The sequence below is a fragment of the Chiloscyllium plagiosum genome, unplaced genomic scaffold (genome assembly GCF_037043375.1).
Source record: "Chiloscyllium plagiosum isolate Xiang-an unplaced genomic scaffold, Cpla_swu_hap1 HiC_scaffold_3, whole genome shotgun sequence".
NCBI lineage: Eukaryota > Metazoa > Chordata > Chondrichthyes > Orectolobiformes > Hemiscylliidae > Chiloscyllium > Chiloscyllium plagiosum.
Window position 1 is genome coordinate 41209262 of NW_028270141.1, and position 16336 is coordinate 41225597.

The 16336-nt window shown below is 41.7% G+C and overlaps 1 protein-coding gene across 3 annotated transcripts in view; it reads left to right on the plus strand.

Annotated features, from left to right (window-relative positions):
• The window catches only part of egln1a (egl-9 family hypoxia-inducible factor 1a), a 101878-nt gene that overhangs the window by 44640 nt on the left and 40902 nt on the right, over window positions 1-16336 (plus strand). For 2 of the 3 annotated variants that reach the window (XM_087978593.1, XM_043680102.2), the window contains exon 2: window positions 15011-15130. The exons of the other annotated variant lie outside the window; for it this stretch is intronic. In XM_087978593.1, the coding sequence (XP_087834719.1) occupies window positions 15011-15130 (120 nt within the window). The remainder of the gene's footprint in view (window positions 1-15010; window positions 15131-16336) is intronic. 3 annotated transcript variants of the gene reach the window in all.

The following is a 16336-nucleotide window of genomic DNA, read 5'->3' on the forward strand; positions in this document are numbered from 1 at the left end:
ATGTCCTTAGTTTCCTTGGCCAGATCAATAATGTATAATGTGAATACTTGTGGTTCTAACATAGACCCTTGCAGAACTCCTCCCATCACCGGCTGCCATCCTGCAAAAGACCCTTCTCTTTGCCTTCTGATAGTCAGCCAATCCTCAATCCATGCCAGTACCTCGCTCCTAACATCATAGGCTTTGGTCTTATTTAGCAGCCTCCTGTGCATGACATTGATTCTAAGAGCTTTTTGTCCAAGCAGTGGAGAAAGCTTAATTTTAGGTAAGTTGGAGCCTGGGGTATGTGTACAAATGGAGATTTGGGTGGCAACAAATAATTGATTGGTTTGTGAAATGGTGACTGGTTATTGATGATGCAGACCTCCTGACTTCTAAGCTAATTGTCTCCCAGGTAGTAGAACAGCTTGTGTGTGAATGTTTGAGGGAGAAACTGTTAAGGCATTGGTAGAAAAGAAGCTATTTTTGCTTTGCAGTAAACTCATGGAAAGCCTGAAGATAGCTTATTTCCTCTCATCAGTTGCAATAAGTTGCGACTTTTAATCCAATAGTCTCGGACTTTTTTAATAAGTGTAAACCAGTCATCCTATGCCTCCTGCAACAAATAAACAAGTGAAAGTACCTGGAGAAGGAAGGTCAAGAAATGGTAATCTGATCATCAAAAGGATTATCTCTGCAAATAGGGCCTACTGAACTGTCTTCCCATTCTTTTCCTCTGCCATAGCAGCTCTTTTTTTAAAAATGTCTGTGCCTACGTAGGTAGGGAAGAGAAGCTTGTAAGTTTAGAGATTTAACTGGTTGTTGGCAATCACTCACTTATGTGTATAATTGTCCATCTAGGAAATTCCATGTCACTGGTCACTAGAATGTGATCCTATAGCTGCATCTCTAACTACATATTTGGCAGGTACTTCTGGGAGGTGGAACTGGTCCCTGGCCTGGAATTTGCTGGCATTGCTTTCTCTGGTTCCTTTTCCATACTTTTGCTGATGGGTGTTGTCCAAGAATTGTCCTTTGTCCAGAAGCTTCCTCCAAGTTGGTTTCTTCTGAAAGGTCTCCCACTCATTGACATTGATATTTAATTTCTTGAAAGGTTTAACTGTAGAATTACATGTCAATAGATCATAACAGTTTTTCTGTAGTTGTATTATATATTTGTCATATATCGTAAACCTTATTAAGTATAAAATCCTGGTCCATTTCTGTCAACCTGTGTCTAAAAGACAGATAAATTAGTGAATTATGCATTCTTTTTAAATCTTTAACTTTTAAGGTATCCTTGGGAATCGCCAGACTGGATTTCCAGCATGCTACCGCAATGTTGTGAAATATAAATGCTTAAATTTCAGAATACTTTTTTTTTAGTTATACAGCACAGAAACAGACCCTTCGGTCCAGCTTGTCCATGCCGATCAATTATCCTTAACTGATCCAGGTCCATTTGCCAGTATTTAACCCATATCCCTAGAAACCCTTTCTATTTATGTACCCATCCAGATGCTTTTTAAATGTCATAATTGTAACCACCTCCACACCTGTGGCAGCTTGTTCCATACACTCACCACACTCTGCATAAAATATTGCCCCTCAGGTCCCTTTTTTAAATCCTCCCTTCTCATCTTAAACCTATGCCCTCTAGCTTTGGACTCCCGTATCCTGGGAAAAAGACCTTGGCTATTTACCCTATCCATGCCTCTCAGGATTTTATAAACTTCTATAAGGCTATTCCTCAGCCTCCAACGTTCTAGGGGGTGGAAAAAGCCCCAGCCTATTCAGCCCCTTCCAATAGCTCAAATCCTTCAAACTTGGGAACATCCTTGTAATTTTTTTTCCTGATCCCTATCAAGTTTAACAAATGTTTCCTGTATTCCTATTTACTTTTTCCGTGCCCCCCACCCCCAACTGTAGAAAATTTAATAAGCTATTTGTGAATTTATACAGTTATTTATGAGCACATAATGCTCACTGAATTTTTAAAAAGCATGAATTTTATGACAATGTGATGACTTGTTAAAGTCTCCATGCTTGCATGGGACTGAAATAAAATTACTTGAGTCTGGGGAGTACTTGAAATAATTTCATCATTAAAATTGAAATTCTGCACCGAACAGCCTTTCCCCATCAATGTCTGTCTATGCCTCAGCCTCTATATTTCTCTAATTCATCTCCATGCTTCCATCACGTTCTCTCTGAACGCGTCCTGTCTAAGAGACTTTGCTTCTGCCCACCATCCCCCCTCAGATTTTCAGTAAGCCATTGATCACCATCTTCCTTTTTGTAGTCTTCATACTAGCTAACATGTGACTGATTCTCTTGTTTTATATCTGCCTATGTCCCCTTTAAAATGTAATTGCACTTTCAAATAAAGTTGCTCTCGAGCTTACTTCCGTTGTAGGTAAGGTGTTGGCAAAGGTTATAAGAGAGAGGTTATAAGGATTTATAATCATCTGGAAAGGAATAATTTGATTTGAGATAGTCAACACGGTTTTGTGAAGGGTAGGTATTGAGTTCTTTGCGAAGGTGACAAAACAACTGGCTGATGTGGTGTATATGGACTTCAGTAAGACATTTGATAAAGTTCTTCACAGTCGGTTATTGCACAAAAGACTGAGTTTTGAGATTGAAGGTGATTTAAGCGGTTTGGATCAGAGATTGTCTAGCTGAAAGAACGCAGAGTGGCGGTTGATGGGAAATGTTCATCGTGGAGCTCAGTTACCAGTGGTGTGCAACAAGGATCTATTTTGGGGCCACTGCTGTATGTCATTTTATAAATGACCTGGATGTGGGTGTAGAAGGATAGGTTAGTAAATTTGCAGATGACACTAAGGTAGGCAGACTTGTGGATAGTGCCAAAGGATGTTGTGGATTACAGAAGGACATAGATAAGATGCAGAGCTGAGCTGAGAAGTGGCAAATGGAGTTTAATGCGGAAAAGTGTGAGGTAGTTCACTTTGGAAGAGGTAACAGGAATGCAGAGTTCTGGGCCCATGGTAACATTTTGGCAGTTTAGATGAATAGAGAGATAGGTGTATCCAGGTGCATAAATACCTGAAAGTTGCCAGCCAGGTTGATAGGGTTGTTAAGATGGTATATGGTGTGTTGGCATTTATCGGAAGGGGGATTGAGTTTTGGAGCCAAGAGGTCTTGCTTCAGCTATACAAGACACTGCTAAGGCCGCACCTGGAGTGTTGCATACAGTTCTGGTCACCGTGTTACAGGAAGGATGTGGAAATTTTTGAAAGGGTTCAGAGGAGATTTACTAGGATGTTGCCTGGTATGGCAGGAAAGTCTTATGAGGAAAGGCTGAGGGAAATGAGGCAGCTTTCATTGGAGAGTAGAAGGTTGAAAGGTGACTTAATCGAGACATATATGATAATCAGAAGGTTAGACAGGGTGGACAGTGAGAGCTTTTTTCCTTGGATGGTGAAGGCTAAGATGAGAGGACAAAGCTTTAATTTTAGGATTAATAGATTTAGGACAAATATCAGGGGTAGTTTCTTTACTCAGTAGTAGAGGTGTGAAATGGCCTGCCTGCAACAGTAGTAGACTCACCACGCGAAGGGCATTTAAATGGTTATTGGACATGCGTATGGATAATAATGGAATGATATAGGTTAGACGGGCATAGATTAATTTCACAGGTCATGCAATATCGAGGGCTGGAGGCCCTGTATTACGCTGTAATGTTCTATGTTCTACGACTCTTCTGGCATTGCAAATTGATACCCAATCTGCCATTTCCATTTCCCTAGGAGTTCTAATGTGCCAGTCACACACTAATGTGCAGGCGCAGTGCAAAATCAAGAAGGGTAATAGGATCCTATTCTTTAGAGAGGAATTGAATATAAAAATAAGGATCTTTTACTTCGATTGTACAGGGCAATGGTGAGACAGTATTGCAAAACTGCATGAAGTTTTAGTTTCCTTGTTTAAGGAAGGATGTATAAGCTTTTGATGTGTTTCAGAGAAGGTTTACTAGATTGATACTAAGAATGATTGGGTTCCTTTTGAGATTAGGTTGGACAAGCTGGGTTTGTTTATGCTGGAGTTTTAGAGTGAGGGGTGAGTTGACTGATGAAGATCCTGAATGGTATTGACAAGGTGGACAAAAGATGTTTCCTCTTCTGTATCAGTCCAGGACTTGGGGTGCTGTTTTAAAATTAGGAATTGTCCTTTTCAGGACAAAAATGAGGAAACCTTTTTTTTTCAGGCTTGTTGGAACTTTTGTCTCAAATTGTGGTGCAATTGGCTTCATTCTACATTTTTAATGTAGAAGTAGATAATTCTTAAGGCAAAGAAATCAAAGGGGTAGGAGAAAGTGAGGACTGCAGATGCTGGAGATCAGAGCTGAAAAATATGTTGCTGGAAAAGCGCAGCAGGTCAGGCAGCATCCAAGGAGCAGGAGAATCGACGTTTCGGGCATAAGCCCTTCTTCAGGAATGAGGAAGGTGTGCCAAGCAGGCTAAGATAAAAGATAGAGAGAGGAGGGACTTGGGGGAGGGGCGTTGGGAATGCGATAGGTGGAAGGAGGTTAAGGTGAGGGTGATAGGCCAGAGAGGGAGTGGGGGGGCGGAGAGGTCGGGAAGAAGGTTGCAGGTCAAGAAGGCGGTGCTGAGTCCGAGGGTTGGGACTGAGATAAGGTGGGGGAAGGGGAAATGAGGAAGCTGGGGAAATCTGCATTCATCCCTTGTGGTTGGAGGGTTCCTAGGCAGAAGATGAGGCGCTCTTCCTCCAGGCATAGTGTTGCCATGGCCTGGCGATGGAGGAGGCCAAGGACCTGCATGTCCTTGGCGGAGTGGGAGGGGGAGTTAAAGTGTTCAGCCATGGGGCGGTTGGGTTGGTTGGTGCAGGTATCCCAGAGGTGTTCTCTGAAACGTTCCGCAAGTAGGCGACCTGTCTCCCCAATGTAGAGGCCACATCGGGTGCAGCGGATGCAGTAAATGATGTGTGTGGAGGTGCAGGTGAATTTGTGACCTGGGGCCTTGGAGGAAAGTGAGGAGGGAGGTGTGGGCGCAAGTTTTGCATTTCTTGCGGTTGCAGGGGAAGGTGCCAGGAGTGGAGGTTGGGTTAGTGGGGAGTGTGGACCTGACAAGAGAGTCGCGGGGGAAGTGGTCTCTCCAGAATGCTGATAGGGGAGGGGAGGGAAATATGTCCTTGGTGTTGGGGTCTGTTTGGAGGTGGCGGAAATGACGAAGGATGATACGATGTATCTGGAGGTTGGTGGGGTGGTAGATGCAGACCAGTGGGGTTCTGTCCTGGTGGTGATTGGATGGGCGGGGTTCAAGGGCGGAGGAGCGGGAAGTGGAGGAGATGCGGTGGAGAGCACGTCTGAGGGGAAATTGCAGTCTTTGAAGAAGAAGGCCATCTGGTTGTTCGGTATTGGAATTGGTCCTCCTGGGAGCAGATGTGGCGGAGGTGAAGGAATTGGGAATATGGGATGGCGTTTTTACAGGGGGCAGGTTGGGAGGAGGTGTAATCTAGGTAGCTGTGGGAGTTGGTCAGTTTATAGTAAATGTCCGTGTTGAGTCGGTCGCCCGAGATAGAAATGGAGAGGTGTAGGAAGGAGAAGGAGGAGTCTGAGACGGTCCAGGTAAATTTGAGGTTGGGGTGGAAGGTGTTAGTAAAGTGGATGAACTGTTCAACCTCTTTGTGGGAGCACGCAGTAGCGCCGATACAGTCATCGATGTAGTGGAGGAAAAGGTGGGGGGTGGTGCCAGTTTAGCAGCGGAAGATGGACTGTTCCGACGAAGAGGCAGGCATAGCTGGGGCCCTTGCGGGTGCCCATGGCTACTCCTTTGGTTTGGAGGAAGTGGGAGGATTGGAAAGAGAAGTTGTTCAGAGTGAGGACCAGTTCATTCAGTCGAAGGAGGGTGTCAGTGAAAGGATACTGGTTGGGTCGGCAGGAAAGGAAGAAGCGGGGGGCTTTGAGGCCTTCGTGATGGGGGATGGAGGTGTATAGGGACTGGATGTCCATGGTGAAGATAAGGCGTTGGGGGCCGGGGAAACGAAAATCATGGAGGAGGCGGAGGGCGTCGGTGGTGTCCTGAACGTAGGTGGGGAGTTCTTGGACTAAGGGGGACAAGACCGTGTCGAGGTATGCAGAGATGAGTTTAGTGGGGCAGAAGCAGGCTGAGACATGGCAACACGATGCCTGGAGGAAGAGCGCCTCATCTTCCGCCTAGGAACCCTCCAACCACAAGGGATGAATGCAGATTTCTCCAGCTTCCTCATTTCCCCTCCCCCCACCTTATCTCAGTCCCAACCCTTGGACTCAGCACCGCCTTCTTGACCTGCAATCTTCTTCCCGACTTCTCCGCCCCCACCCCCTCTCCGGCCTATTGCCCTCCCCTTAACCTCCTCCCACCTATCGCATTCCCAATGCCCCTCCCCCAAGTCCCTCCTCCCTACCTTTTATCTTAGCCTGCTTGGCACACCTTCCTCATTCCTGAAGAAGGGCTTATGCCCGAAACGTTGATTCTCCTGCTCAAAGGGGTAGATAGAAATGTGAACTTTGAAATACAAACCGATCAGACGTGATGTCATTGAATGGCAGAGAAGTCTTGAGGGGCCATATGGTTCACCTCTGCTTCTTCAGATGTTCACATAGTCCTTTATTGAAAAGCAGCCCTTTGGTTACTTTCAAGCATAAATAATGTGCAAAAAACTGAGCAGCTCTCAATTAAGTGTATTTCAATAAAATGGTGAGTGCATATTGTACTACCCATTCCCTTTTCAGATGTCATGTATAATTCATCCTACACTTTATAGGTACACCTACAGTTCATCTACCAGATAGACTACAAACAGTTTAAGAAAATAATTCAACGCCACCTTGAGGGCATCTCGGGCAACAAATGTTGGCCTTGCCAGTGCTGCTCATAACCCATGAAAGAAGAAAAAGACAGGTAATGAGTAAACTTCGCAGTGCACTGTTTTTTAAAGACAATAGGTGTTTTGGTAGTCTGCTTTTCGTAGCTTTGAACATAGCAAAACTTATGAGCAGTTGCAGTAATCAGCTTAAAAGTCGTCTTTGGCAGATTGTGTACAGAAACAAATCAGAACACAGTGCTTGGTATAATTTCTCTATTCGTTTATGAAAGTACATTTGTGCCTGTTTGCTTGTACTGAAGATTGAAAGTGAAAGATTTTCCTCTGTTCAGGTTTAGTTTAATTGAATTTGAACTCCCAATTCTGAAGTGACTGCTAAACCTAGGCTGCCTAAATGTACATTGCTGATGGAAATGTCAATTGGCAGAGACATTGCTCTTATGATTTTTCTAATAGTCTTGATCAAGTCTTTTGCTTTAATGGAATTTAGAACTTCTGTGGTTCTACGCAAGCACAGCACTGAGTTATTCTGCTTACTATGCCAACATTCTTTCCTCAATTAGCATTGGTAGGAGCAGATTACTTGGTCACTTGTGGAATTTTAGTCTCTGTGTCTGTGTCTGTGTGAGATTTAAGGGATGGAATAAGTAACTTCAGCTTCCATTTACAGAAGTTTTCCAAATTTCTCCTATCCTTTGCACTGATGAGGCATGATACAGATTCTTATACATTGGCTAAGCACCTAACACTGTGTTAGGTTTAAAACTGCTTGGATGCATTGTTATTTGTTTGTGCTGTTACTGTTGACCTAATGATGGTATTACATTCCAGATAACCAGGCAGCGAAATGCAAAACTGGAATTTAGTCTTTACGCAATCATAAGCATTTATTTCCATACATACATATCATAGCAAAAGCATTGTCCTCCAAACCTATCAAATTGGATTTTTAGTTTTTTTCATATTTATTGTTAAAGCCAACCACCTGACTATATTAAAAGCCCAATTATTACATATTTATTTGTTAGATTTAGGATGAACACAACAAAGGGCTCTTATGTTGCAGTGCTAGTGTCCATACCTTTTGGCTAGATGGTCCAAATACATGCCAGAACAGGTTAAATAAAAATAATTTTTTAATTTAATTTATTCTATATCCTTCACTCCTGTGATCTGATTACAGCTTCTCTTTTAAACCATTGAAGACCAATTGTTCAGTGACTATGACTCTGCTGTTTTAAATTTCTCCTGAATTTGCATTTATTTCCTAATTTTCCTTCCCCTTCAAAGTTATGATGTATTCACTGTTCGTTTTTTGTTTCAAGTATGCATTTTTCTCTGCTTGTCCATTATTTTCTGTTTATTTCTCTTGTTACAACTGACATGAATGAAGAGCACAGCTTCCATCTATTCAAAGCACTTCTAGAATCATAGAGATGTACAGCAGGGAAACAGACCCTTCGGTCCAACTCATCATGCTAACCAGGTATTCTAAATTAATATAGTCCCATTTGCCAGTATTTGGTCCATATCCCTCTAAACCTTTTCCTATTCAAATACCCATCCAGATGCCTTTTAAATGTTGTAATTGTACCAACCTCCATCACTTCCATGCAAGTACCACCCCCTACATGAAAACATTGCCCCTCAGGCCCCTTTTAAATCTTTTCCCTCTCACCTTCAACCTATATTCTCTAGATTTGGACTCCCCTACTCTAGGGAAAAGGCCACAACTATTCACCCAATCTATGCTCCTCATTATTTCATATACAAGTATATGGGGTCCTCTAATGCTCCAGGGAAAGCAGCCCCAGTCTATTCAGCATTTCCCGAGGGCTTAAGCCCTCCAAACCAGGCAACATCCTTGCAAATTTTTTCTGAACCCTTTCAAGTTTCACAGCATCTTTTATATAGCAGGGAGACCAGACTTGAACACCGTATTCCAAAAGTGGTCTAACCAGTGTCCTGTACAGCTACAACATGATCTCCCAACTCCTATTCTCAATGCTCTCACCAATGGAAGCAAGCGTATCAAATGCCGCCTTCACTACCCTGTCAACCTGCAATCTGCTTGCAAGCAACTGTGAATCTGCAACCCAAGGTCTCTTTGTTCGGAAACACTCTGCAGGACCACCGTTAAATATAAGTCCTGTCCCGATTTGCCCTAACAAAATGAGCACCTAACATTTTTCTAAAGTAAAAACCATCAGCCACTTCTTGTTCCATTTGCCCATTTGCTCAAGGTCCCATTGTACTCTGAGGTAGCTTTCTTCACTGTCCACTACACCAATTGTGGTGTTCTCTGCAAACTTAGTAACCATTCCTCCTGCATTCATATCCAAATCATTTATATAAAATTACAAAAACAATGGACCCAGCACTGATCCTTGTAGCAAACCATTAGTCACAGGCCTCCAATCCGAAAAGCAACCCTCCACCACCACCCTTTGTCTTCTACCTTCGAGCCAATTTTGTATTCAAATTGGTAGTTCTCTCTGTATTCCATGTGCTCTAATCTTGTGAACCAGTCTACCATGAGGAACCTTGTCGAACACCTTACTGAAGTCCATGTGGAACATGTCCACCACTCTTTTTGTCACTTCTTCAAAAAATGTGAGACATGATTTCCCATGCACAAAGCCATGTTGACAATCCCTAATCAGTCAAAGTCATAAAGATGTGCAGCACGGAACAGACCCTTCAGTCCAACTTGTCCATGCCGACCAGATGTCCCACCTGCCAGCACCTGGCCCATATCCCTCCAAATCTTTCCTATTCATATACCTATCCAGATGCCTTTTAAATGTTGCAATTGTACCAGCCTCCACCACTTCCTCTGGCAGCTCATTCCATACACATACTACCCTCTGCATGAAAATTCTGCCCTTTTAGGTCTCATTTATATCTTCCCCTCTTACCCTAAACCTGTGCCCTCTAGTTCTAGACTCCCTCCAACCCAGGGGAAAGACTTTGTCTATTTATCCTATCCTTCCCCTCATGATTTTGTAAACCTCTATAAGGTCACCCCTCAGCCTCCGACACTCCAGGAAAAACAGCCCCAGCCTAATCAACCTCTCCTGAGAGCTCAAATCCTCCATGCCTGGCAACATCCTTGTAAATCTTTTCTGAATCCTTTCAAGTTTCACAACATCTTTCCAATAGGAATAATTGCACATTGGTTCGGCCACTTCCGGAATATAATGTCCTGTACAGCCGCAACATGATCTCCCAACTCTTATACTAAATACTCTGACCAATAAAGGAAAGCATACCAAATGCCGCCTTCACTACCCTATCTACCTGCGACTCCACTTTCAAGGAGCTATGAACCTGCACTCCAAGGTCTCTTTGTTCAGCAACACTCCCTAGGACCTTGCCATTAAGTGTATAAGTCTGCTAAGATTTGCTTTCCCAAAATGCAGCACCTCACATTTATCTGAATTAAACTCCAGCTGCCACTTCTCAGCACATTGGCCCATCTGATCAAGATCCCATTGTAATCTGAGGTAGCCGCCTTTGTTGTCCACTGCACCTCCAATTTTGGTGTCATCTGCAAACTTGCTAACTAAATCTCTTATGCTCACATCCAAATCATTTCTATAAAATGATGAAAAGTAGTGGACCCAGCACTCCTCCAACAACTTACCCACCACTCGTCTATAGTTTCCTGGCTTTTCCTTACTACCTTTCTTAAGTAGTGGCACCGTGTTAGCCAACCTCCCACCTGTGGCCATCGATGAAACAAATGTCTCAGCACAGTGCCCAGAATCTCATCCCTAGCTTCCCACAAAGTTGTAGGGTCCACCTGATCAGGTCCCAGTAGTGTATCCACCTTATGCAATTCTAAACAGTCCAACACCACCATTTCTGCAATATGGACACTTATGAATATATCGTCATTTTCCCCCCCCTCGCACCAAAGTTCTCATGCTTCCATATCCTTCTCCACAGTAAACATTGATGCAAAATTCTCATTGAGTATCTCACCCATCTCCTCTGGTTCCACGCATAGACAACCTTGCTGATCTTTAAGGAACTCTATTCTCTCCCTAGTTACTCTTTTTTTTGTCCTTTAATGTATTTGTAGAATCTCCTTGGATTCTCCTTAATCCTATTTGCCAAAGCTACCTCATCTCCTGTTTTGCCCGCCTGATTTCCCTCTTAAGTATACAGTATACTCCTACTGCCTTTATACTCTTGTAAGGATTCACTCAGTCTCTGATGTCTGTGCCTGACATATGTTCCTTCTTTTTCTTAACCAAAACCTCATTTTCTCTCATCATCCAGCATTCTCTACACCTGCCAATCTTGCCCTTCACCCTAACAGGAATATACTGTTGAGTATACTCCAACTGCCCTTATGCTGTCCAAGGGATTCACTCCAATTCCTGCTATCTATATGCTTCCTTCTTTTTCTTGACCACAGCCTCAATTTCTCTAGTCATCCAGCACTCCTTACATTTACCAGCCTTGCCCTTCACACTAATGTAATACACTGTCTCTGGACACTCTACCTCATTTTAAAGCTTCCCACTTTCCAGCCATCCCTGTACCTGCGAATATTTGCCCCCAATCAATTTGTGAAAGTTCTTCCCTAATACTGTTCAAGTTGGCCTTCGTCCAATTTAGAACTTTAACTTTCCAGTCTATCCTTTTCCATAACTATTTTAAAACTAATAGAATTATGATTACTGGCCCCAAAGATCTCCCCTGCTCACACCTCAGTCACTTCCCTTGCCTTCTTTCCTAAGAGAAGGTCAAGTTTTGCTCCTTCTCTGTTATGTATGTGGATGTACCTATCAATGTAATTTTCTTGTACACACTTACTTACAAATTCCACTCCATCCAAATCCTTAACACTATGGCAGTTCCAGTCTATGTTTGGAAAGTTAAAATTCCTACCATTACAACTGCATTATTCTTAAAGATAATAAAGATCTCTTTGCAAATTTGCTTCTCAGTTTCCCACTGACTATTGAGGGGTCTTTAGTGCAATTCCATTAAGGTGATCATCCCTTTCTTATTTCTCAGTTTCACTGTAATAATTTCAGTGGATGTACTCCCTGGAACATCCTCCCCAAGTACAGCTATAATGTCATCCCTAATCAGAAATGCCACTTCTATCCTTTCTTGCTCCCTTTTCTACCTTTCTTTGGCATCTATATCCTGAAACATTAAGTTGTCAGTCCTGTCCATCCCTGAGCCACATTTCTGTAATCACTATGATATCCCAGTCCCATGTTCCCAACCATGTGCTGAGTTCATCTATCTACTAGTCAGTCCCCTTGCATTGAAATTAATGCGGTTTAATTTTTGGTCCTACCTCATTCTCTGTGCCTTGTTCCTACCTGCCTTGACTGTTTGACTTGCTCCTTTTTTTTTCCAACTGCACCAGTCTTAGACTGAGTAGCTCGAGCAAATCTTCCAGCTAGTATTTTTGTCCCCTTCCAATTCCGATGCAACCCATCTTTCTTGTACAGGTCACTTCTTCCCCAGAAGAGATTTCAGTGATCCAAAAATGTGTATACTTCTCCCCTGTATCAGCTCCTCAGTCATGCGTTCTTTCTCCTATTCCTACTTTTACTAGCATGTAGCACTGGGAGTAATCCAAATTTACGACTGTTGAGGACCTACTTTTTAACCTCCTGCTTAATTTCCTATCTTCTCTCCTCAGAACCTCATCCTTTCCTCTTCCTATGTCATTAGGACCAATGTGAACAATGGTCTCCTGCTGGTCACTCTCTCTCCTTTTGAGATTATTCTGTACCCTCTGAGTTATTCTTGATGCTGGCACCTGGGAGGCACGCACCATTCTGATGTCTTGCGTTGGCCACAGAAACATCTGCCTATGCCTCTATCACTATTGAGCTAGAGGTCTTAACATATAAATGCAATTGTTTTATCAAATTTCCAATATGGCCAATTGTATGCTCCCTTTATATTAGATTTGTAATAAAGAATATGCATCAACCAGGCTTCTTTAAACACAAGTATTGATGTATTGCAAATCAAAACTTCATTCATAAAGATGCCAAATTGGCTAACACTCATTTGTGAAATAAAGATGTCAATGTTTGACACTCTAAATAAGCCAACATACAATACACACCCCCCACCCAACACCCACCATGTACAAGGGGGAAAAAGGGCAACAGAGTTTAAACTTTCTCAGCGTCAAATCTTTTTTGGGATTCAAACCATATACTTCTGGTCTGGAGCTTTCAAACTAAAGCCCTTATACTGAAGGTAATCTATTTCATAACTAACTGCTTTCTTCATGGAAAAACTGTCAACTGGGACCTGTCCAAACGGAAGGCCAAACACTTTCCCAACTATGGGTTTTCTTCCTCAATTTAAAAAAAACTGATTTTTATAAATCAAATCAAGCTAATGTTTGCTCCCTCTTTAAAATTCTGTCAGTATGAACAAATGCCCATCATCACTCCAGCAACTCTGGCTCTGATACTAGTTATAAAGAGAATCATGGCTCCAGAAATAACTGAGAAGTCAATAGTGTAACTCCTTAAACAGTGCATTGCAACCTTCTTGCCACTAAACCAATATCCTAACTCTTACATCAATGAGATATATAAAATCACATTTACAAAACACTTCAACAGAACAGCCATAAAAGCAGACCATCGTCAAACAAGACCAGCAGATAACTGAAACTATGATCCCAAGAAATGCCTTTTAAAAATATCTATATATCTCCACAGACTTGAAATAAACCAATTGTTCTATGGTGCGTCAAATCGCAAGTCATCAAAAATTAAATAAAGTCTTTTTAGCACTCATAATTAAAATGTTAGTAATTTGTTGAAGGTAATGACTTGGCTGTCAGGCTAGTCATAAAACATAATGTTGAATGTTGTGTTGTGCTTGAATTCATCAGAATGTGAAAATGTGTAAGAGGCAAACTGATATCTTATACTGAGGGGAGTGTTCACTGTTGACAAGTGGACTTTGGTAAAGGCATTGCCATGGATAATGCACCCAGTTAGTGATAATCAACAGTTTACTGTCAAGCTCTACTTAAATATGAAGCCAGGAGGCATGTTGACTGTAATTGGTCATGGTGTTGTGCTGAGAAACTAACTGGCAAATGACTTTTACCTTGCAATTAACTGTTAGTCAGTCTTTATGATGGAAAGAAATAATGCTGAAGAATAGAAACGGGAAACTAAGTACCGTCACCATTATTAGAGCAATATTATTAGACAAGCTGATGGGGCTAAAGGAAGATAAGTCCCCTGGCCCTAATGGCTTACACCCTAGGATCCTAAAAGAAGTAGCTATAGGGATACTGGATGCACTGGTTATAATTATTCAAAAATCTTTGGGACCTGGAGAAGGACTGGAGGATTGGAAAACTGCTAATGTGGCACCCATATTCACAAAGGGAGGGAAGCAAAAAGTCTGTATCTCTAGGCTGATTAGCCTAACATCTATTGTGGAATTAATTATCAAGGAAGTAATAACAGCACATTTGGAAAATAATCGAATAAAGTACAGCCAGTGTGGCTTCATGAAAAGGAAATAATGTCTGACTAATTTATTTATTTTTGAGGAAGTCTTAATCAAATGGATAGGGGAACAGAGGGGAACCAAAAGATCTGTTAAATTTGGACTTCAAAAAGGCATTTGACAAGGTATCTCACGAAAAGTTTAAGTCATAGAATCATGGGATCCCTACAGTATGGAAATAGGTCATTTGCCCCATCAGGTTTATACCAGCTCTGCGAACAGCATCTCATTCAGATCCACCCCCATACTCTTATCCCTGTAACTCTGCATTTTTCACGGTTAATCCACCGAGCCTGTGCATCCCTTGACATTATGGGCAATTTAGTATGGCCAATCCACTTAGCCTGCACATCTTTGGACAGTGGGAGGAAACCAGAGCATTTAGAGGAAACCCATGCAGACACTAGGAGAATGTGCAGACTCCACACGGACAGTTTTCTGAGGATGGGGTCAAACCTGACTCCCTGGCACTGTGTGGCAGCAGTGCTAACCATTGAACCACCCAAGCCAGCCCATGATGTGGTAACCATGGTGAAAAGTTAGTGGACCAGACATAATCTTATCAATTCCAACAATAAGAAAACATGAAACACAAAAATTCTTGAGCTACAGTTATTTTCAATTTTTCTTTCACTTTTTTGTTTACTAATTACAGGCAATGGTGGCATGTTACCCAGGCAACGGAACAGGATATGTTCGCCATGTTGATAACCCTAATGGAGATGGACGATGTGTCACATGTATATATTATCTGAATAAAAACTGGGATGCACAGGTACATGACATTAATTATTTTCAGAATTATTGCAAGATTTAAAAGAACAGCATGCTGGAAATACTCATTTAAGAATCCTATAAATGATATTATGTTGTGTTTGGTTTCTTATGAGAATTGTTTCTTACGTTTGTGATTAATCTTGAAAAGGAAATCGGCATATTAAAGGGCAAATGATGAGTGATATGAGAACCAAAGAACTCTAATCGGAATAATTCCACTTGTCACAATTTATGTTTTGGAATGATTCATTATTAATGAAAGCAATTCTGAAATATGATACTTTGGTGTATTTAAATTACTACAAGCAATACCAAAACAAATATGATTGTACAGAGACCTTGCATGCAGTTAATTCAAAGCTTATATCTCCAATTTTGATACCTTGAGGACCTTTTAAAAATTCCCTGATTATTACAGATGCAGTGCAGCACTGTTAAACTACATATGGACTGTTGCAAGTAGTCTTGGAACCTGAAATAACATGAAGAAACCAACATAAGAAATAGAATACCTCCTCTTACCACATAGAGGAGTCATGTGGCTATGATTTCAGATTAAGGTGCTGAAGGGAATGAGAAAATTATTCGATTCAGATTGAATTTGCATTTCCAAGATGAGACTTTGTGCTTTAGATCTAAGTAACAACACTGAATTCAGAGAGGATCAATATGATTGTACAAGGGAGAAAAATATGAAAAATAAAGGTCAATAAATATATGGTGTTGTAAAAGATCTGACATCCTCCTGTATCCTGTGTGCATGAGGAAAAATTGAATAAGCTAAAATAATGACAGATATGCAGAGTTGAAGAGTGTGGCACTGGAAAAACACAGCAGGTCAGGCAGCATTCAAGAAGTAGGACAGTCAATGTTTCGGGCATAAGTCCTTCATCTGGAATGGGACATCGATACGCCAACAGCAACACTCCTGTAATTGGTTAATGAAGCATTATTTTGCTGGGTGATTCTAGAGGGGAAAGAAAAGGATGCTTGCAGAACAATGTTTGCATCAGTTTCAGAAATATTCAGTTATTAAAGGATACAGGCGATATACAGGTCGTTCTACTCGAACACTTGTTTCGTTAACGCAAATTGAATATAACACAATTGACGAATTGAGAACACTGTTTCTAAGGTGCAAACTTTTAAAGCATGTATTGGTTATAACATGATTTTGGCCCCATTAGTTTAAATGGTACTGCTA